The sequence below is a fragment of the Mastacembelus armatus genome, chromosome 21 (assembly GCF_900324485.2).
Source record: "Mastacembelus armatus chromosome 21, fMasArm1.2, whole genome shotgun sequence".
NCBI classification, from domain to species: domain Eukaryota; kingdom Metazoa; phylum Chordata; class Actinopteri; order Synbranchiformes; family Mastacembelidae; genus Mastacembelus; species Mastacembelus armatus.
This window is the reverse complement of record NC_046653.1, coordinates 12,181,886-12,206,067: the sequence shown is the minus strand read 5'-3', so window position 1 is coordinate 12,206,067 and position 24,182 is coordinate 12,181,886. Positions and strand designations below refer to the sequence as shown.

General features: G+C 40.4%; 2 protein-coding genes across 2 annotated transcripts; one reads left to right on the top strand and one right to left on the bottom strand.

Annotated features, from left to right (window-relative positions):
* Window positions 1-585: 585 nt before the first annotated feature.
* Window positions 586-7,465, top strand: LOC113123460 (indian hedgehog B protein-like). Its single transcript, XM_026295563.1, has 4 exons — window positions 586-1,384; window positions 2,637-2,794; window positions 3,074-3,177; window positions 5,352-7,465. The coding sequence occupies exons 1-4, from the start codon at window positions 1,079-1,081 to the stop codon at window positions 6,107-6,109; spliced, it is 1,326 nt and encodes a 441-aa protein (XP_026151348.1). The 5' UTR covers window positions 586-1,078; the 3' UTR covers window positions 6,110-7,465.
* A 3,313-nt stretch (window positions 7,466-10,778) lies between these two features.
* bin1a (bridging integrator 1a) lies at window positions 10,779-23,846 on the bottom strand. Its single transcript, XM_026295718.1, has 20 exons — window positions 23,607-23,846; window positions 22,818-22,898; window positions 22,462-22,516; window positions 22,223-22,317; window positions 21,585-21,680; window positions 21,169-21,279; window positions 20,956-21,048; window positions 20,495-20,580; window positions 20,262-20,337; window positions 19,281-19,336; window positions 18,353-18,397; window positions 17,040-17,109; window positions 16,514-16,636; window positions 16,216-16,302; window positions 14,732-14,752; window positions 12,400-12,789; window positions 11,831-11,887; window positions 11,515-11,589; window positions 11,325-11,426; window positions 10,779-10,888 (listed from the first exon to the last, which is right to left on the bottom strand). The coding sequence occupies exons 1-20, from the start codon at window positions 23,691-23,693 to the stop codon at window positions 10,787-10,789; spliced, it is 1,908 nt and encodes a 635-aa protein (XP_026151503.1). The 5' UTR covers window positions 23,694-23,846; the 3' UTR covers window positions 10,779-10,786.
* Between the last annotated feature and the right edge of the window lie 336 nt (window positions 23,847-24,182).

The following is a 24,182-nucleotide window of genomic DNA, read 5'->3' as shown; positions in this document are numbered from 1 at the left end:
TAATCCATCTGACTGCCAGTCAGTCATTCAACCAAGCAATCCCTCATCTAGTCCACCTGACTCACAGCTAGAACATTACTCCATTACTCAGTCAGTGAACCAGACATTACCCAGCCAATCAGCCTGTGCCCCCTGATCTTAAATGATATTTGAATGCAGCCTGAGGAAAAACAGTAATAGCTGCATACTCCAGGAAATAGACTGGTTTAATTGATTAATTGATTGTGATTGCCTGCTGTTTATTGTCTAAAATACAAACACACACACACACACACACAACAAAACACAGTTGTCAGCATACAGATCTGTCAAAGGCACAGACAGACAAAGACAACAACTGGAAATGCGAAGTGGCAGCAATAAAGGGCAAAGCTTATGTTTGCTGCTCGCCTGCCTGCCTGCCAGCAGAATGTGGACAGGACTCTCCAGTGCGCCCTGTGCCCAGGAGGGGCGGGGTGGGTGGCAGAGTAGGGACAGAGGGAGAGAGGGAGAGGAGAGAGGAGGGCAGGACTGGCAGGGTGCGGTCTGAAGTGGCAACAGATCGTTTTGGATCATTCAAATCCCTTCAATTCAACTGGAAAGCTGCAGCTTGTTGCACGCCGGCCGCATATGGAGAGAGGGAACGCTTTCAACCCAGAGAGGCACCAACCAAACAGCAGGCGAAAGCGGCTGATGTTGTGACCGTTTTCCCAGAGCAGAAGAAAAGAGGGAGAGAAACCACAACACTGCAACTTGGATATCAATAACCGCTCTCTCTCTCTTTAACTCTCTCACCCACCAAATCGACTTTGAACCTGTTTGTTTAAATACTCGGACTTTACAGGCTGCAGGCTTACTGCTGATTCTGCAAGGCAGAGGGAGCGAAGTTTCTCAATTTGGTCCAGTTTTTTGGAGCCGCATAAGCAAAAATCTCCGGTGTCCTCATGGTGCCCCTTGCAGCCGAGGTGCAGGGCTTCTTTTATTCGAGCATTTCGGACGTGATGTTGTGACTGTCACAGACGATGGAGTCGGCAACTGAACCGGAGAGGTACTGAAGACATCTCTCTCCCCAGGGAGAGTCCTCCCTCCCCCCGGGGCGATGCGGATCTCCTTCCTCCTTCTCACCGCCTCTCTGTGTGCCTTGGTCCTCCTTCTCGCACCTGCCTCGGAGGGCTGCGGGCCGGGGAGGGGGTACGGCAAGAGGCGTCTCCCGAAGAAGCTCATCCCGCTTGCCTACAAGCAGTTCAGCCCCAACGTCGCCGAGAAAACCCTGGGGGCCAGCGGGCGACCCGAAGGCAAAATAACGCGCAACTCTGAGCGCTTTAAAGAGCTGACGCCGAATTACAACACAGACATTATCTTCAAAGATGAGGAGGACACTGGCGCCGACAGGCTCATGACCCAGGTGAGCAGAGCGCATGGATGCAAAATCTGCACAAATGCGCAAAGATCGACCATTGTCAGTGACTGCCACTGCTTCGCGTCTGTCCTGTTCGTAGATGGTGGTGATAAACATATAATTTTCAAGATCCTATTTAGTTATTCCTGAACTGTTAGCTGACTACAGCAAACCCTTCCATGTGGACGAATGACACGAATCACGTCAGACCAGATCAGCCACAGTTGCATCCAATTGTCTGCTGCATGTTTGCCGTCAGTTAAATGTTTAAACCAAAATGATTGATTTCATCGACTCCTGGGTCTCTGGGTTTTCCTACCTGACATATTTATCTGCTGCTGCTTTTACTCCCAAACGGAGCCTTATTTTGAGTCAGGCATCCTCGATTTATTCAGTTTTCCGTGGACATGTGGAAATGCGTAAAATCACCGCATTGCCTACATTTAATCTAAGTTTCGGTAAATAGTTTTAAGGTTGATCTGACCCACATGAAGACGCATTTCAGCCATATGCGACTGTAACAACTGGAGCAGCACGCCAAAGCTCTACCCGGCCTTACTGCGTGGGTTGGGTGACATGTAAAACAAATACTTCTAATCCAGCGTCCATTCATGCATCCATTCATGCATTCATTCATTCAGTGATGGGCATCAGCATGAACTGCATTAACAGTTCATTGCTTCAAATGAGATTCATTGGACTTGAGCAAATCTCAGTGAGGGTCATCTTACCCTCAAGCCTTATGTAAGTAGGCTATCTGGAAAAACTGCTAAATCATCCCAAGCAAGCACACATGCCTATTTGTGTGTACTTTGACCATTCACTTGACTGAATTTGCCTGACACGATTATAATATAGTGACAATAAGCATTACCTCACTTTTGTCTTCCCCAATGGGCAAATCTTTGGCTTTTTAGTCACTGTCTTGCTCTTTTTTCTTTATATCTGGATTCTGCTGTTCCTCTTTTTGTAGTGTCCACATTCCCACATTGTGAAAACTCTGCCAATACACACGCTGCCCACAACAGATATATGTGTGTTTTCCCTGAATCTGAACTTACTTATCTCTATGTTGTTCAAATTGCTGTAACGAGGCCTTTCTCTCATCATCACACCAGCTCCTCTCACACTGCCCCTGGTTTCTTTTCTCTTCAGTTGACCTTCCTCTACTAAAGGCTGCTCTCTGAGCATTTTTTTTTTCTTGTTTGCCTGTTTCTAACAATCTGTCTTCTCTCCCTGCCTTCCTGCACCTCTTCAGCGTTGTAAAGACAAGTTAAACTCACTGGCCATCTCTGTGATGAACATGTGGCCGGGCGTGAAGCTGAGAGTGACAGAGGGCTGGGATGAGGACGGCCATCATTCAGAGGACTCACTGCACTATGAAGGACGTGCTGTTGATATCACCACGTCAGACAGGTAAACATACATTAAGTGGCTTACAGCCTGTTACTTATGACTTTCAGTAAGTCAGTCAGTCAGTCAACTTATCAGTAATGCGACAAGTCAGCCAGTTAGTCAGCACTCGAGCCATGTTTATTATGCTGATACCAAAAATGACTGCCTTTATAACATCAACATAAATGTCAGTGTACAAATAATGGTATTGTGTGGATTTTTTTAAGAACTATGCCATGTTAGCAAAGCTCTGGTTGAATCACATTAGGAGTTGAGTATTTTTATTTTCTTTCTTCTTAGGGACAGAAATAAGTATGCCATGTTAGCCCGGTTGGCTGTAGAAGCTGGATTTGACTGGGTCTACTATGAGTCCAAGGCTCACATTCACTGTAGCGTAAAGTCAGGTAAGAGATGGATATGAATGTGTGTGTGTGTGTGTGTGTGTGCATTATCTGAATATGTGTTCTTATGTTTTTGCGGCCAGCTGTCATTACCACTAATGAGGTAGATACTAGACCCTTTGTTGGTGATCCGCTTGCCTTTCTGTGCCTGCATCCTCAGTCTGTGTGTGTTTGTGTGTATGGCCTATTGGGAGCCAATCAAAGCAGGGCGTGCACCTGTGCTCCATGCTGTAGTCAGTCCCACCTCTTGGTCAGATCCTATCATAAAGTGATCAGTCTTTGTGATTGTTGTATACTTAGCTGTATAAAGTTCAGATGGAGCAAGTGTAAAATGACCATTGTTGATATGGATCAAGGCAACGCCATTTTAAGTAGTGGGAGTGTAGCTACTATTGCTCAAAAGTTACAACAGCTTGAGGTGGAATGTGGTCAAGTATTGTTAGTATTGTATAGTAAAAATACATTTCTGGTCAAAAACTAACTAGTGATGTTGTATAGATAAAATTAAAAGAGGCTTTTGACTCTTATTACTACACCAGTATTAGGGCTTACATTTTTTTTTCCAGATTTATGGGTGACATTTCTCCAAGGCACATGTGCTTTAAGAAACACAAATCAGATACAATCCTTATGCAAACAATACTTGACCACATTCCACCTCAAGCTATTCTACCTTTTGAGACATTTTAAATCTATTTACTTATGTCTGGTACCACCAGTTATTTGGTGCCAAACTGCGTTCAACCACCTGTTGAGTTTAGGAGGCTGTGAGATGATTAACTCTCTCTTTGTTTTGCTGTTGCTTTTCCTTCAGAAAGTTTCTCTCAGATCTCTTATCTGAGTCTTATCACCTCCCGGTCACAGCCCTCCTTTTCTGCAACCCTCAGGCTTACAGACACACACACCTTGGACAAATATTTGGCTGCTTTAAGACAACCCTCCCACACACACACACGCACACACTGAAGAATGAAGAATGTAGAATGATGTTTTTATTTCAAAGTGATGTTGCTACCCAAATATTTCTATTGCAGTCTATTTGATTTTTTTTTTCCAAATTGGGATTCAAGAGTATTTCAGTGTGTCACTGCTCCTTCCTGGTGTGGACTTATGAATGACCATGTGACTAAAACTCTCCTGTACTCCAAACAATATCTCAACCCAAGTCGGAGTCTGTGTACTTTCCTGTCTCACTGACCCCAGACCGTGCTCTGACTGTGGTGATACAATCAGCTGGTTATCCATTAGCTCTCACTGACTACCTCTTCTTGCCACCTTGTCTCGTCTTAAAGGGCCACTTTTTTCACATATACTCAATTAAGATGAAATGCAGAGTCTTTGGAGTATATATGAATGTCAGTAGCCCGGCAGAGCAGAAACTCCTTATGTCATACTGATGTGCAACGGAGGGGGCAGGGGTTGACTGGATTGAACGGAGTAGCAGGAAAGGCATACCTGTCATAGCAAAATGAAGGGGCAGATTATCCCCTTTGATAGTATTATCAGAGGAAAAGCAAGAGGAGGGCTTTGGCCTGTTTGCCAATTTGATAATTATTAGTTTTTGCACATTCCAGTGACCCCCCACCAAACACAACAAAACGAGCCTCAGATAAAACACTACTCATTTTGGAAACTATATAATGGATTTTAGGTCAGATTCATGGTATTGAAGCGCCCAAAATTGTTATGAGTTTTTTTTTTACACAGCTCCAATTATTTCTTTATTTAAACAAGAGAGGTAATAGTGAAATAAGTTGGAAATCACTACTAGAATTGACAAAAATTAAACGATCAACTTCTGATTGGGATTGAAAATGCTTATATGTGTAGGCTTTAAGGATAAGGAGCCAGAGAGAGACAGTAAAAACAAAGTTTGAACCTGAGTTGCATTATGTTATATATGTTAACAATTTACCCCTGATCCACTGAGATAAAGTTGTCCTTGAGTCAGTGTCAAAGTCTCACCTGCTTTATGGATCTCTGACCTAAACTAACCTGCCGATATACAAACACTGTTGCTTCACTCCTGGGAGGAATTTTGACTGCATTCTTCTCTTTGTGTTTTGTTGCCTCATTCTAAAAATAATATTAGTAACAATAGTGTAATAAAATGTCAAAAAAGACTTAATTATATAAAATATGATAATCATGTTTCTCTTTTTTTCCCCATCTTTCAGAGCATTCTGTAGCAGCGAAAACTGGCGGATGTTTCCCTGGAAATGCTCAGGTTACTCTCCAGGGTGGTGCCACTAAACTGATGCGTGACGTTCGTCCTGGTGACCATGTTTTAGCTTCCTCAGCAACAGATGGCCGCGGCCCTCTGCTATATAGCCCGGTCTTATCATTTCTGGACCGCCAGCCCAACGTCACGAAGATCTTCTACATTATCGGCACCAACACAGGACTTAACATTACGCTCACAGCAGCTCACCTGATATTCATCACAGACTGCAAAAGTAAGCTCGGCGAGCTGGGGTTGGAGGAGGTGGTTAAAGAGCCACATCTCGATCCCGTACTGAAAGACAGGCCGAGCAGGAAAGCAGGTCTGAGGACGGCTTTTGCCAGTGACGTCCGGCCGGGACAGTGCATAATTACGCCGCAAGTGGGAACACTTTCAGTTGTGACCTTTGTGAAAGAGCAGAGGAGCATTGGGCTGTACGCCCCACTAACCCAGCATGGGTCTATAGTGGTGAATGGTGTGCTGGCATCCTGCTATGCTGCTGTGGACAATCACTATTTGGCCCACTGGGTCCTGGCCCCACTGAGATTCTTCTACAGCCTGGTCGGGCCTTCAGAACTGCAGACTGATGGGGTGCACTGGTACTCTTGGCTTCTACAGAAGCTGGGGCAAATGCTGCTGGATGCTGGACACTTCCACCCCTGGGGTATTGAACTAGCACATAGACAGGAGCCACAGAGACACGTTTCACACTGATGACTTCATTCAGTTACCTGTATTCAGGAGCTCCAAACCACAGAACACAGCTGTCTCTCTGAGTAAAGGGGACCACCAAAGGAAAATGATTTTATAGTGTAAATGTATGTTATACTAATTCTACTTGCCTGTATTTGCTGTACTTCCACAAACTCTCCTTTGTAGTTTAAGTAAAACTGTGCAAGAGACAAAGAGAGAAAACAGAGAACAGAGAATTGCTTTAGTCTTTTAGTCATTTCAATTTCATTAATTCCAGAAGATTTAGAGAATTGAAGAGACTGAGATGTGAAACAAAACCAACCATTAATTAAAATCAAAAGAAGTATTCTCATTTGAATGCCATGAGGGAAAACGGACAGAATATCTCCCTGTTCACTCCACACACCTTAGACTGTCACTCAAAACAATAGCGTTTAGTAAAACAACTGAGTAGGAAGTAACACAATCAGTCTTTATCATTCCTTTGAGATCAAACATGGGCATACCAATAAAGTTAAAAGAAACTTTAACATGAGGGAAAAAGTTTCATGCCATTTGAACTTAATGTGTACATAGGTATTTATATAGGTAAGTAATACTAAGAAGAAAAGAAAACCAACATGAACTTTGCTCTGTTTACTCACAAAATCATCATTGTAGTAACTCCACTGATTCCTTGTTTTTTATTGCTTATACTGTATATTATAAGTAATTTACAAAATAATATTTAAATGGAACATTTACAAAGCTCATTAAAGTCTATGTATTTACTGAATGCAGCGTATCAATATGATGGTACAGTAGCTACATATCCAAAAAGGGTTTTTGTTGAAAACTGTTGAATAGCAGGGAATGATGGTGGGCATGGCAATCGTGTTGCAGTGTATTTAGTTCAAATACTGATGCAGAGTGGACGCATGGTGCTTGTCACCTTGTTCTTCCAAGGCTTTCATTCAGTTTGATTGTCTCAGACAGATTCATATAATTCATTTAGACATCTTTATGTTTTATTGGGTATTTTGTGAAATCTTTTTCCTTGTTTCAGGTTTTCATTTTTTCCCATTGTAGTACCTAGTTAAGACATACATGACACTCAGGCTGTATTTAACTACTGTATTATAATTATATTAACAATTTTCTTTGATATTGACTAGCAAGAGTTTGTTTGATAGCTCTCCTTTACATGATTCTTTTTTATTTCAACTATTCACCCAAGATGTAAATTGGCAGATGTGCAGAAAATCTGATGATGATCTAATCTTGTAATAAGTGGCAGAAAGCATAGTGATACACATGTACAGTAGCTTCTATATGTCCCTTCAGGAAACACTTTGTTGTGTATGCAAAGATTGAAACATAGATAATATTTAGGAACTCCAAGACATCCTTCTATATGCCTGCTCAAACATTTGTCAAATATGTAAATTAAGCTGTTGTTGGAGAGACTATTTAAAAAAATTTATTTTTAGAGAATATGTAAACTATTATTATTTTTGGCAACTCTGTGCATACAATTTGTATTTGAAACATAAAGGTGTTGTTTTGAAACCAAAACTAGTCTGTGTTTTATTTGCCAGCAGCTATTTTACTAAAGATCCCATGCCACAGTTTAATCACTAAAGTATCGAGAAATACTGTTGACCCAACTTAAAATAAGTCCCTTTCAACTGAGGACCTGCCTTTCTTGAAGGAACACCATGAGGACTAACAACTGTCTTTTGAACATATCTTGCATGTTTATGCAGATAACCATAGGCCAGTGATCACTGTGAATGAAGCATGACATCAGCTGGCAAAATGTGAAAGCAGTATGAACAACTGTGGTTTCAGGGTGGGCTGCTGGTTGGTTTCAGTACCACGGACAGCAGCACTCAGCAACACTTCTCTTTCCTCCTCTTGATGTTTTAAAGTTTGTTTTTTTTTTTTTCAGTTTTGAAGGATGAAGAGATAGGCCTTGAATACAGCACACCCTGCTGGACACATTAGTATTTTCAGAGAAGACATCATGAAAGCAAAAATATAGTTGTTTGTGATGACTGATGATCACAGCAAGAGTCCCAAAAGATCAGCAAGCAAAAATAAATTTGAAGTAATTTTTATTAATATTGGTCAGTTAGGTACAGGAAAAACCTTGTCGTCATATCCCATAGCTCATTGCAGGAGACTGATCCATAAAGACAGATAGAAAACCAGACCCCAGACCCAGGTAAAACACTCACCAAGTTATACATAAAATCTGAAAACAAATTGTGAGGGGTGATTGGATTACCTAAATGTGCAGCTGATGATCTCATATGAGGTTTCCAAAATACACATAAAAAAAAAATCATGCACATCTCAGGAGGCTAAAATACTGAAAACTGTTAGAAAATGTATCCATCCTTGAAGTGTAAATGTATTTTGTATTGACTCTACCTGCTGAGTAGTCTACTTGCTGAGTCTGGCGGTTTGAAATTTATCTCTACGTGTCTCCATATAATCATGTTTAACTCTGTTTGGACCATGATACCCCGGCAACATTTTGAGGCAAGGCTGATGGACAACCAGCATTTATAATCAGGACTATTTTGGGAATGAATAATGGAAAAACACAGAGCATGTGACTGCCCATCACCCCCTTTGTTAAGAAAATAAATAATTAAAAAATAAATATCGCCTTTTTCAACTGCCTCAAAAGTGACCTAAGTATCATTGTCTGAAATTAAGGGTGTTCACACAACAACACATGGAAAGTCAGCATGCTCACAGTAACTCACATACAGATATGAATGTCTTTATAGAATATGCATCTGTCATCACAGCTTGGCAAAATTACACTTATACACAACAAATGCACAATAACACCTGGAACCATAATACCAGCCAGTGGATAAAGACCCGAATACGTTTGAGTTGTCCCTGTCCAATCATAAAGACTCCCTGTGAAACGGACGACCTCATCCCCTGGTAGGTGGTGGTGATATCATCCAATAACAATAGCCTATAGATAAAGAATTTGTGTCTCCAAACAACCCATTACACACACCATAAACACACACGCGCATACAATCACGCACACATACAATTTCTCTCACACTTATTACATGTTAATAACATCATGAGATTGGTGAATATCTTCTGAGTCAGTGACTGAATGGATGACAGAATGTGAGATAGATTTAATTACCTACAGTATGCAGCTATGTTGAGAGCAGTAAACTTGACAGAAGTACAAAAGACTCCATCACATCCTCAGTTGGCAATTATGTTGACATAGTTACATTAGGCTGTATGTAATCATTGCTTGGCAGCATACAAAAATAAAAGAAGTTGCTCTGGTGCATATTCTGAATCATCTGCATTGAAGTTAAGTTGTCCCTATGCAAACCAAAGGAATTGTTTACGGCATTTTTTTTTTTAAAACAAATGGCTGGCTCAGTTATTATATATTTGATTAGTATCAGGGTGTAACTGTATCTGCCTATTAAACTACCAGTAGCAGCTTCTCATTGGTGTAGTCTGTTGGCTAGCTTTCAGCGAGCCTGGCTAATGCATATTTCAAATCCCTTGTGAGAAGAAAAAAAAAAACTTTTTTATGTGTCCACTCCACATAAAAAATGACATGGAATAAAAAACATGATAGTCAAAAATCATTTTAACAGTCATGTTTTTCTACTCTACAGGGGTCCGACACCAGCATTTCTGTTTGAATTTGTAGAACAATTTCATATTGAATAATTGGTGTCATTTTAACTAAGTGCAGCTGGATTTTTAAAGCAGCTTCACACAACAGTAGCAATACCACCATAGAATCTAAACTAATGCAACAACGGAGGGCCCGTGGTTCACAAATCACTGATTAGAGTAGGGCTGGGTGAGAAGGGATGGGCTGGATCTTCTCAAAAGTCATTGTGTTGGGAGTGTGATCACCCATCTGAGAAACCCAGGAGTAATTAAATATGTGCAGTTAAGCTGATCAGACTTAGCACCTCGTGTGCTCAAAGTGTCTTTTCTCAATTTGACTGAGGCTAGGATTTGCATGTTTCCAAACATAGTGCAGACTACTCAGTGTGTTTCAGTCCGGTTTCAATGATAACTCCTCCTCAACCCCTATGAAAGAGATTTTATATATATATATATATATATATATATACTGTATGTAGGTATATATATATATATATATACATATATACATATATATACTGTATGTAGGTAAGGGATACTCTGCTACACTTGGCATTGTCTTGATAATTTCACGCACTGTTCTTACAAACAAAAGCACATCTCAAAAGACATTTTCTCTGTTGTCGTGGTGGAATATGCTGAGACGTGGCTAAGAATAAAACTAATGTAGTTACAGTGGTAGCCATTGCAGAGGTTCCCCATCCCTGCATCAAACCCGTATGATCAAGATTCTCTAATCAGTTCCTCTCATATGGAGTAGCAACATAGCAGCAAATCAAAATGGGACCTGTGAAATGGCTACATTTGTAAATCATCAGTGTTGGCAGAAATCCACAGAAATGCCAAGATCCACTTTTAGCACAGTGTAGCAGATCTTAGAAATGCATGGTTTCAGCCAGGCCTGTGACAGCTCTGCTTCTATGGCCAAAGTCCTAATAAAGATACAGTATCAGGGCAAGAGAGGGAATGAAGGATAGAGGCAAGAGGAAGTTAGACATAAAGAAAGAAGCTGGAATGACGTCCTGTCCTCCAATTTCACAGCCTCTGAGTGAAGTTTTCAGGGAATACTCCTTTAGTGGCATTTTCTTTGTTCTGCTGCCAGTCGTCTTGCTTTATTCCCATCAGCCAGCCCTCATCCTAAAAGCACACAGAGGTGTCAATAGGCCAGTTATTGTCACTGTGTGTTAGAGAAATTGAAATGTTTACCCTCAAGTGACCTGAGCCACCTTACTATAGTATAACTGAAACACTTCTGAATAGGGCCTATTGTGTATTGTGGAAATATAATTTCCCCTCTCAGTGCTCTAACCTTGACTATTTGATAATGGCCCAGATGTCTTTCTGTGAGAAATCACCTCCCTCTTATGTTATTGTGAAAACTGATGTGTTGGGCTGCAAGCAGCCAGTGACCCTCACGCTGCACCAAGGTGCTGTGTGACTGTTGCTCCTTGCAAGTAAAACTTCTATATAATCTTACCGAAGTTCGTCCTCTGAGTCTATTTGTTAAAAAAAATTTACCTAACACTGTGACACAGCACTGTACATGCCACTGTGTGTTTGTGTGCGTGTATACCTGTTCGTCAGGGTTGTCAAAGAGGATTACTAGCACCAAATCTCCAGCCTTCATCTCTAGTTCATCTATATCATTGGCAGCATAGTCATGCATCACTTGGACCTATATCATCACCGTACATACAAAACATATATTTGAGTTTAGTAAATGTCCAGCTTTCTTTATGTATTTATCTTGTATCTCTGTTTACCTTGAACATGAAGCCAGGGGGCATTTCTGCAGGCTCTGGTGCTGCTTCTGTTGATTCTGCTGCTACTGCAGGTGTCTATACAAAAAAAAAAAAAAAAATTCCAGTTTACTGATAAACTCTTCTCACAAGAACACTTTCTCATCTTTTAAACTTGCATTAAATAAGTGTCTGATGCTTACTTCTTAAAGAATAAGTAAGAAAATACATAAATAGTGTTTTGAAATAAAAAGAATTGAGGATATATTTGAAACAAAATAAAATTTGCAATAAAAAACACAGCATGAGAGTCACTGCACGCTGTTCCTCCTGCACTCACCTCCTCTGCCTCTGCTGGTTCTTCTGCTGTTGCTGGGGCAGGTGCTGCAGACTCACCCTGGCAGTAGAGGGACAGAGTGCAAGGTTACACAATGAGACAGCTGAACAACATAAATAACTGGAGAGAAAGAATGAAAGAAAGAACAGACAGACAATACATGGACAGGCACAAAGACAAGCAGCACAGCCTAAAACAGCGAAGTCATGGTTATTACAGGCAGCAATCCTAGTTACTACTGCACAGTTGCGATAAAAATAACCCTTTTGCATAGTATACTATTGTGCATGTACTTGTGATTAGCAGTGACTGGGATTAACTGTGTGTACTGAGAAGCAGATGTCTCTATTCTTTCCTTTCTCCCCTTAATTAGTTTCCATCTTGCCTTGTGCATTCTTGATGCATCCATGCTGCTTGTCCAGATGCATCCTAAATTTTTTTCCATCTTTTCATTCAGAATTTAGCTATCATCTGTTTCTTTCCAGCACGCCATGCTCAAACCTCCTCAAAAGTTGATGCATCCACCATTTTCGTCCAGATGCATCTCTCCACTTATTTCTTTCCTTGGTTACCTGACCCCCTTCATTATCCAACGTGGTGGAAGCTGGGGTAGCTTCTTCCTCAGTGGTGTCAACTGGAGCCTCAGCTGCAGGTGTTTCATTCTCAGTGGCAGGAACCTCTGTGCCTGGCTGGCTCCCATCATCGCCCCAGTCCGCCTGGGCTTCAGCCATTGTGTCATAATGAACTGGCTGTTTCTCGTCATCATCCCAGCCCTCCTGAGGCACAGCCACAGGATCATAGCGAACCGGTTGGTTTCCATCATCTCCCCAACCCTCTGTGGCAGCTGCTATGGGGTCGTAATGGACTGGCTGTGAAGCATCATCCCCCCAGGCTTCTACAGCAGCAGCCACAGGGTCATAGTGCTGAGGGGTGGCCTCTTCTTCAGCACCACTGTCCTCAGGCTGAAGAGCAAGGGTCAGGTTTCAAGGAATCAGAGGTCATATGAGATTTATCTTAAGGGTATTATAAGGGATTTGTAAATCAGATGGTTGAGGAAATTTTAAAAAAATAATAATTTTGATGAAAAAGGTATTAGGAAATTGATAATTAGGGGACACAAAAGGGGTGCATAAGGATCAGAATGGCAGGTAAGAGGATAAAAAATTAAGTAAAAAAAATACCATACAAATTATTTTGTATGATTTAGCCCTTTAACTAACTAAAATTGTGTTTGCTATATCTTATACTGAAATATTTAATGACACTGTATTATTCTGTCCTGCAATTAAATTCACATACTCACATCTCTCTCAGGCAAAACTGAATTGTAATAAATTTGATGATCATCTAACTTTTCCTTCTGAATCATCATGTCATCAGGTTTACTTTGGTTTATTCCCATAACTAATTAATAAATACTGGCTTTTCTTATCTTATCTTTTCTTATCTCATCTTATTTTATCTTTATTCCTCAAATGGAATAAAAAAAAAAGCTGCACTAAAATCTGAAAAATCATAAGAACAGATTTTTATAGAATAAATGAGGGTTTGGGAAGTTTCTGTCAAGAATTGCTTAGATTGAACTTAATCATCACAGTTAAGGGAAAATGGTTTTGCAATCATGAGCAGAAACAGGGCAATAAAAGATGCGATCTTTGGGAAAGGTTCAGAAGCAGATGTCAGCAAGTTATTATCATCATCATTACCATCATCTTAATAGTCATCATCATCATCATCATCATCATCATCATCATAAGACCCAAGAGGAAGAGGTTAAAACCTTTGCAGAGAAAGTTCAGATTAAATGAAAAGACAAATGAGGCTTAAGAAAGGTGGCAGAGGAAGGCAGGAAAGAAAAAATAGCCAGCCCTTTCCCATCAGAAAATAGATGTTGAATCTTCGGTGTAGTTACAGTAGCAAGCATGGTTTATATTCCGACGGCTATGTTCAGATGGAGAAAGAGGAAGGAAGCTTTGTAAGAGTAGAAGTGTTGTTCCTTTCAGAGCCTTCATCTCTTTGCCTCAAGCTCTAATACAGCACTTCTGTATGGTTGAGACACATCTCTCTTACAGTGGCAGTGATGAACAAAAAGGTTATTTGATGGTCTGAATGCAACACTACAAGCAAAGGTCTGTGAAGCTGCTCCCCCGAATTTACCCGTCTAGTTCAAAACAAGCCACTGCAAATGTGAGCAATGTCACTCAACTTTCAGAACTTAAGTGTTCCCTGTTTGCCACATGGAGCATGTAACTGTACTGTAGCTAACATGTAAGACGTAAGTATACAGTATACAGTAACATGTGAACATACAGGGATACAAAGGGAAACAGAAAGAAATTAGATCAATTCAGTTACAAATTGTTACAGACAAGAGCCTTTAAATTTACAATCACAGGTGAATTTGGGCTACAGGAGGGTGAATATTTGTACACCCATGGGTCAATCCTAAAATGTCACTGTACATCCTCATCCAACAAGTGTCAAAATATCCATTTGAAACTGAATTGACTCATTCCCAAGTTCTATTTTCGCTTCAGTGTTTATTGTCATCACATAAAGCACTGCAGACAGAAGGACAACGCACAAATAAATTTGCCACGGACAAATGAAAGAGATCCAATAAGGAAAAGCTTGTTTATTCACAGAAGTGGCCATTATAGAATCCCCAGTGCTGCAATATATATGCAGGACCTTTGAACATACTCTGGGCGTGTAGCCACAAGGATAATAAGTCTGGGGTTTGTATAATGGCTAGGTACATAATTAGTAAATGCAAACAATGACAAATGAAATGATGGTTACTAACACAAATAAGAATATCTCGATAAAGATGATGATCATAATGACACATATATTTTTCTCATTATTTTTAACCATATTTCAGGATGAGGATGCTGTCCTTACCCTTGAATCCCAGTCTGCAGGCTGTGGGAAACAGAAATGAAAGCAGAATTAAAGGACAGAATGAAACCCTTTACAATATTTCTTGCTTATGCCCCTTACATTCAATAGGACAGTTCCAGTGCAGATCCCATGCTATTAACTCACAAGCCCATAACAGGAGATCTTCAGCAGAGCAGAGTACAGGCACTACTTAGTAAAGTAAGAAGTACTAGGTGATGTAAAACTGAAGAAGTGGGTTCTGTTTATGTTTATTATACAAAAGCTAAATTTATTCAAAATCAGTATCATTCCCACCAGCAAGGTGAGGGCTGCATCTTAATACCAGTGACACAGTACAAAGATTACAATATCTATCCAGCTTCTGAAATCCAGATGAGAGGAAAGAGGAGGTGACACATTTGTTGCTACAGCCCATATGCATCTTGAGCTCACAGCAATACAGTTAATTACCTGTGGTGAGTAATTTGCTGTGTTTATTTTACCATTGGTTTCGCCTGTCAGGTCACATTTACACACAGGCTACTGCTGAGGTTGTACTGGCAGACTCAAAGGAAGACATGAGGGCTAAATAGTAGCTACTTCAAACTGAGCAATTTTTTGCTATAATATTATATAGTATACTATACTATAGTATTATAGTAATATATCTTGGGTTCAGACTCCAAGAGTCATTTAGTCTAAGTAGACTCTATGTCACTTTACAGTATCTCTAAATTTTCTGTGATGACAGGACCAGTTTGTTTGGCTCTGATGCCCACAGTACTACCTACTGCAAGGTATATCATGCTATTCATTAGTCAAAATATTGAAATCTTCTGCTGAGGTCGAGTAGAAAGTCTGTGCATAATTTATCTTGCTTTCAAAGATTTGTGAGCAACATTTAGTATATTCAGCTGCACACTAAACTAAACTAAACTGAACTAAACTAAACTAAACTTTTTGTTTTCCAAACTACATTCTGAAGTAGTTTTGTCCAGTTCTGAAGAAAAAGAAATAAGAGCAGAGCAAGACCGTACTCTACAGTTCATGCCACGAGTGATCTGCGGATTGGGCTGAAGCAGGAAGAAGTGGTCACTAGAAGCAGGTTTCTACAGATCATCATGCCATCATCCACCTCTCGTTTGGAAAATCGGAAAGAAGCAGAGCAGGTAGCACCTCAAAATATGCCAAGCTCACCAAGTGATTTCATTTTCTATCCAGACTCATCAAGCTTATTTCAACATGTTTAAAGTCGAACAACTGCACTGGCAACTGGCGCTCCTGTTGGCTAAAAGAAAACCTAAATTATTTATTTAGCTGGAACAGCTCATATTGCAGTGAAACAAGACTCATTACCCAGCATTAGAAATTTATGGCAATATTCCTTTGGGCTTATGTATCATGAAATGAACTCAAAACCTTTCTGAAAAGAAGACAAAACCACTGGTGAAGCTTGGCATTTCTTGCAGTAGAGGATCTATATGTTCATGCCATGAATCATCCACCTGTGTGACTATGGAGGCTGAGGTTGCTGCACTGAAAGAGTCCAGGTCCATGTCCAATAGGCTGCTGCTCACTGCAGGACTGTCAAACTGATAACAACAGGAATAGGAGGTTCTCATTTTCTAACTGGGAGCAACAGAGGGGCCAAGGAGTAGAATAGAATAGAATAGAATAGAATAGAATAGAATAGAATAGAATAGAATAGAATAATTAGGAGGGGGCAGGCCAGAGGAAGGAAAATGTAGGAGTTCTGACCTGCACAAAAAGGGGAAGGTTTGTCGACAGCAGCTGCTCACTAACCTCTGTATGGGAAGTGACAGTGATATCAGGAGTGGCTGCAGCATCAAACAGGTTGATGATGTTCTCTGTTTTCAGGTCCTTAGATGGGGTCACCTTGGGTGGGGGAGGCACTGCTGGCTTTAGCTAGTACAGAAAAAGAAATATCGTAATGAGGCTTTGCTACAAACCAAGTGAATATGAATTCATTACACTTAACTTTAATTCTGTATTTTGTTTTTGAATTTGGTGCAATAATTAAATATGAGCCTTAGCTTAATCTGCAACTGGATTTGTAATGACATATTTCAAAGTTGTTTACTTATTATAGTCCTTTATCAAAATTAACCAATTGTTAATTGTAAACCCTGCCAACTCAGATCACAAACAAAACATACATAAAAACACATAAGATGTAACTGATCACATTCACAATGACTTCAGTATGAAATACAGTCATTATTAGTTGTATTAGTCACCAGTTTCAGCGGCATGACTCTTAACCCACTGAAGGAAAAGAAAGCTGCTGTATGTGTATGTGTGTTTTTACCCTAGACGGAGATTTGGGAATTGGGGGTGGTCCTCCTGGCCTGAGAGTGTGGTTAGATGGTTCTTCATCACTGAGTGAGTTAAAGTGGGATAGATGGAGGGCAAAAAGAGAATATAGACAGATTACAGAGAAAGAAAGGGGAATGGCAAACGGCATGAGAGAACAAAGCAGTAAAGGTTAAAGAGCTCAGCTAAGCTAAAATAGTGAAGTTAAAAGCATGCTCTACAAGAGTTTAAGCAGAAGTTGTCATGCAAGAAAAGTAACTCTCCCTTCCCTTCATCCCTCTCCTCCCATGCAAGCAGGCTTTGTGTGTGGCGCCTGTAAGTCCTCACAAGTGAGTAGTGACAGAGGCATTCACTGACATAGAGAAGATTTTCTAAGGCTGACAAACGCAGCCCCAGATCTGTAGACTTCTAAAGAGCTTGGAACATCCCTGCAACTTACTGCTGCTAGGCAATTTTGTACAACTGGTTTCTTTAAGTGTCGGTGAGACATGAGTATCACAAATCAGGCTCTACCTTATCAAGAATGTCTTATCAATCAGAGACACTTAAAATGACTCTGGGGTCCCAAAACTCCAGGGGCCCAGACCGCTCCAGGCTTATTGTGTTAGTAAGTTTGTATTAAAACATTTGTTGCTTTGATTGGGAATGCACAGCACTAAAGCAATCAAACAGCAGGATAAGGGCCCTAAGGTGGTTGCTGTTTTATAACCTAATACTGAGGCTACATGTAGTTACCAAATTACCACAGAACCTGGGGTGTAGCAAGTGGCTGACAGGGGCCGAGCAACTAATTTATGCTCCGAGGTTCAAAAGTGAATTAAAATGATGAAGTGAATTAAATTCTCTCAGAATTGCTCAAATAATCTAACCCAACCTACATACTGTGTGTTAGCCAGTGGATATATAAAGAGCAAAATATTACAAGAGCTAAGAAGTGTTGAGACAGGACTAAAAATACACTGCTTGCCACAAAGTGACACATTATAGTATACAATTTGTGTTAGTTATAGGGGGATGTGTTGCTATGAGGTTTAAGATACGGGCTGCATCATTATGGAGCAGCCTTGCCTGGTGCAGCAGTAATGACACAGATTTGCTCAGCTCTCGTACATCTGCAGCTGGCAGCTCACAACTCTTAGACCAGACAGTGCATCTCTGAATCCATCAACACGATCAAGCGCTACAGTAGTTCTCCTTGAAATATCTCCCATGCCTGGAGACTGACTGACAGACAGCTGGACAGATGTGTCAGTTAGACAGACAGACAAGAGTTGGGTCACCGTGGTTACCACAGTTACTGCCGGTTACCTCCTACTTGTTCCTGTTGATGGGGCGTCGTGGTTATCTGTCTTTCTGCAAGGGGTGGGGGTGGCTCCAGGTTAATGCATGTCATTGTGTTAGTGTATTCCTGCAGCTTACAATGTTTGTTATGCGGAGTATTTTAATCCATAGAAGAGAAACAGGAATTGAGAGATCAACGTTTAACTTTAATCAGTAAAAAATCTGTTGCACATTCTAGGATCATAAAACTCTTCAATGCATTTTGCTACTTTCAGATGCCACAGAAAGTTATACTGTTTCGTACTTAGTAAAACAGAAAAAGAATTAGTGGACAACTAAGTAGCAACTAAGTTGCCCACTCCTCTATGGGATGTTATAATATACTGGTCTATTCTTGTATGCAAATACTGACTGGAATGACAATGAACTAATGAAAATAAATATAAATAAAATAAAATTTAAAAGAAAAAAGTTCTTAATTTACAGTAAGCACACTAATATTAAAATAAATGAAGTCATTGAAAATAACCTAGTTTTATTTTTAGGCAGTACTCTACATTCATCAAGCACATTAATTGATATGCTCTCAAGAGGCTCCAATATTTGCAAACATTTCTGAAAAATGTATTTTTCTCAGGTTTTGACGTGGCACTAGACATAAGTATTTTTGTGTTATCTAACAACCAACCACAGTGAGTAACTGATGAGGCTCAGCACTATGACATGATTCCTAGTATTTCACACAAACAGCTTTCAGGTAGAGTAGGAAATATTTTTAGAATTTGACTACTGTGTTGTCTCCAAGTAGACTATTAACAAAATAGCATGACAAAGCTTACAAACAATGTACTGTAATATTTTGTATTCCCAAAATCTGCACAATACATTGTAAGACATTTAGTAATACAAAGTCTTGCTGTGAGAGAAAATAAACGATGGATTTTTGCTCACTAACCTGGTTGTATCTGTTTGCTCCAGTTTCTCCAAGACGTCATACATATCCTGATCCAGCTGCAGAAAGAGGAAAGGTTGGGAGTAAGATTATAGGTAAGAGTAAGATTATAAGATTATAATATTATATTTAACACCAACAGCATTCACCAACAACATTCAACCAAAATCTTGATATAACATCTTCACACACTTCCACCCATTAAATCCACTTACTTACACTAGCCGCATTTACATAGATCCTATTTTCCACTAATAATAGGAATAACAGCCCACTCAAAACGAAAATGCATGATGGAATAGACTCATTTGGAATAGACTGGTCTGATTGGAAGGCATTTTCAATTGGACCAAGGGGAATGATTGAATCAAAATTTAATTTTTTGCACATTAATCTGCACTCTACCTAGAAATACATTTCTAAAAACATCTATTTCCTTTGTCATCTCAGGTTACTGAGTGTATACACATGGACAAAAAGCATTAAAGGCTTATCAATTTAAATTTAAATCTTGCACAATATAGTGTGCAAGAAGTGAAGGGGTCTGAATATTTTGTGATGCCACTGCAGCTATTATTGTTTTCAGACTTGTAGTCTATACTGTAATTTATATGGTGCCAAACGTATCTGTCTGCCACTGTTTGTTTACATCATTATGTTCAAATTCAGAGCAACAGCAGACCATACTTGCAACTCTCAAGCTAAGGCAGTATTACAGTGAATGGTTTCACCACAGTCAGTTAACTCTCCATGTCCTAACTTTGTTTTACAAGGAAAAAACTAAGAAATTCACTATAACAGACTTTATATCTGGTTTCAAAACCAGCGCTGAAGTTTAGATTTTTAGATTCAATTGCAAGCCCTGCTGATGTGGTCACTGGCACCGTCTGGCATTAACTGTTATCTGATACACTTTGTCAGTTTTTGTTTTGTCTGGTCCTTATCTAAATGCAGCACTACTGTACGTCTGTAGAAGAGTCTCACCCGGCTCATTTCCTTGTGAAACTTCTCCTCGAAACCAGCCAAACTCTGGAAGGTGCTGACATAAAACCCAACGCGACTAAAGACAGAGAGAGACAGTGTTGACTGCATTACTGACTTAGTTCAATATCCTGTAAGGATAAAGGCAGCACAGTCAAATGTAATGCAATTATGGCATCCACTCATCAACAGGAAAGTAAGTTTCCACAGACGCTGACACACACACAAAGACACACCTGTTCCAGAGTGAAGGTAACTCCTCTTGCAAGTCAATATTAATCTCTTCAAACACCTTCTGGGCCCTCTCTAACTCTTCCTCAGCCTGAAACACACACACACACACACACACACACAATGTGTTGGCACAATGCCGAATAGCATTTTGACAAGTGTGCGTTTGATGTACTGTTGACCAATTTTTTGGTGCATAGTATGTGCGTGCGTAACATTTCCTGCCAGTTATGATTCTGCATCAGCATTGTTTGGCTACATTCATTTCGCCTTCACAAAATACACAGCAGTGCACAGCAGCAACAAGTGACAAGAAACACAGCAACAGAAAGAATAAAACAACATGGAAAAAACTACCCCAAAATGACATCCTATGTGTCTTTGACTGCGTGGCTAACAGGACACCTCTCATCATTGATTTATAGTCAGCAGACCTTGTAGGAAGTAGAGTAAGAATATTGTGTACCTGGCTTCTGGACAGACTGCTCTGGGCAACATTGTGTGCAGACAGGATACCCTGAGCCCAGCCTGGAGTGGCCCTTTCCAGCAAAGTAGAGGGCTGTAGAGAAATTTCTATAATAAATACTCTAACATGTGACACACCTAACAATAAAAAATTATTGACTTTTACGTGCAGGATTATAAACATCATTATGGGTAAACTGTGTATTTGATTTACCTTGGTAATTTTAATGCCACCGTCCTTTTTCTTGGACTTGTGCGTAGCAGTATAGTTGTGCCTGGCACTGTCGAAATCGACCAGTTTCCTGTCCCTCTTAGCTATACGAGCCTGAAGAGAAGCAAACACATAAAGAAATAAAAGAGGACGATAAATATTACAGTTATCGGGTGTCTCAGTTTGCTTGTTTCAAAAAATAAGCTTGTTCTTGTTAGCTTGGACAAGCTAAACAAATCTACCTAAAGCATTACGCATATTTACTATTTAAAATCCAATTCAAATGAATACAAGTAGTGTATGATTAGTAAAATCATAGCCTACTAATGCAGCATGATCACAGTATAGTGTGTCATGTGAAGAGCACCCTGGCTGCTACTGCATGAACACTTCATTAGTCTACGAGCACACAGTTTTACCTTGATGTCAGGGAACTGGCCCAGGTAAGTATCCATGGAGATGAGAGCATGATCGACCAACTTCTGGTGGTAATCGGTCCACAGCACATCACAGTCCTACACCATGAATGAACATTGTAGCACAACACATAATCACGCGCACACAACATCAAGACAAATGGCTTGCAATGCATTTTTATTGTTATACCGTGCTTCCAGAATGATTTTCTCTCTGAATGAATTGATTCCAGAAGCTCTGATGCTGTGTCTGGGTTTGTGGTCTTGTAGCTCCATTAAGAATAAACTGAGAGCATTTTAGCGGATCGTAGTATTTTTCTTGCAGCAAGCTTGAACTGTTTTTTGTCACAAAAGAACCATTCATCCAAAAGTAATTTCTAAAGTAAAGAGCTACTCGACACCTTTCAGCAGACATGCCAAAAAATATCTTTCTAACTATGCACCCTCCACACACAGAAAAAAGCTGCTGCAATGCATCAACTACACAAGAGGCAAACACTCACACATATAACACATACATATATGCTCCACTAATATATAAACTAATATAATAATACAGTATTTTTGACCTCTGTATTGTAACCAGCCCATCCTCACACTCTCACATGTGCACACAACACATTTATAAAACTGCTTCTCACCTCTGCAATGGAATCCATGTCATTCTTGCCGTACCACTCTGGCTCATACATGTCAACGAGACACGACTGTAGGTTCTTGGAGGACTCATGCATGGCTGAGGACAAACACATACACTGTACATTAGTGGAAATTTATATTTGCAGGTTAAAGTGAATATTTGTACATCATGATTGTGTGTCTACATGTGTAGCTTGTGTGAATTCATCAATGTATCTCTGCATGGGCTTGTGCGAGCCACCTTTTACTGCCTCCAGGTATGCTCTGAGGTCCCTCTGGAGTTTCCGTCCTTCAGTCTGTGGGTGAAACATAAAACATGATGCCCAGAACCCAAAAAACCAAATGGGAGGAGTATAGAGACGTTACAAGCCTGTTGAGCCAGGAAATACTTCAGTCTCAGCAAATACTTGAACTAATTCAGTCTTCAGCTGGTATATGCAGAGGGATCGTATATAACTAAAACATTTGATAAGTAATATCTCTCATAATGTCACCCTGGTATGTAATACTTATTTACCAGTAAGTTAGAAAGTAGATTTTTGGGATAATTTGATACTTGGCACTGCTATTCCACATGCATTGCTAAACTGCACTCACATATTGTTTGTTGAAGTTGATAACTCCCTCCTCAAAGGCAGCATCTTTGGTCTCATCAGCTTTGCCAAGCTTTTGGAGAACCTGTCCATGAAACATATAATCAAATAGTAACAACAGTCATGTGAGTTTCAGCTATAACAGACAAGAGGTCAGACGCTTTCTGACTCTTCCTTAAATGCACAGAACAAATGCAGTGTCACCTATTTGCCTGCCTGTCCTATCCATTTATTTGCCTACCAATCTCACATTTTGTTTCCTGTTTTATCTTGAGTCCTAAGGTAGATGCGTTTTGGCAGGCAGATAACGCCCCCTGTCATTTATTCAGCGCACAGCCCGCAGGTGCATGAACGCATAGACCAGGCCTCTTATACACCGTACTTTATGTACCACCTATATATATATATATATATACATACACATATATACATGTTGCAGTATGCGTGTCTATTATTATCATGGTGCTAGTACCATGCAAGAGAGTGAGCTAGAGTCACAATCTATGTGACAAATGCTAATTAGGATCCAGAGATATTTATTTGAATGTCCGGGGCTACAACATGAGCAGGCCCATGCATTATGAACATGTCCGCTGTGTGACATTGAGCTAAGGAAGGGTGTAATTGAAGCGGGCATCCTCATTCCCAAATACAGCATCCACCGTCTTATTATGGTTGTGATGTCGTGATGCGACACTGCGCCTTGGTGGAGGATGCGGCACTGCCGCTTCGGTGCTCGTAGGCCTGAAATATCATTTCCCATATGGTAGCAAGTAAAGAAGCAACTCCCTACCTTTTCTTGGGCTCTGGTTAGTTTTTTCTGAACGTTGCTGGCCACTTTCCCCGCAGTTAGCCCCTTCCCCAAATTCAACTCAGCCATCTTGTGGATCGGTCTTTGGATGCGAGAAGGAAGAAAATAAAAAGAATAACGATCGGATCGACCGCTACGGCAACCGCTGATGCAAATTCATCAATGTCCAGGGGATAAATAACCTTGATACGTGTAATTTTGTGACGTGTGATGTACCTATGTAATGATGTGTGTGCAGAAAAACTAAGCTGTATTCTTAAATATTGAGCTGCTGTGTGCGCGTCCGTGCCGTAGGGGGAGGATGCTGCGAGAGATGCTCTTAAAGGCACAGGGGCTGCTGCGCGTCCACACAGGAACACTGTGCAATAGGAGAGAGCACAAATCAGCCCGTGAAGCCAAAACAGGACGATATCTGGTGTTTTTGAATAGAACTCTGCTCCAGAGACCTATTATTTTGTTAAATAACATGTGAAGAGACGTGAGTGAAGAGCAGTGACTCAAATAACTGCAGTTCAATTGCAGTAAAAATACAGTCCATCATTGTTTTAAGGATGGGGT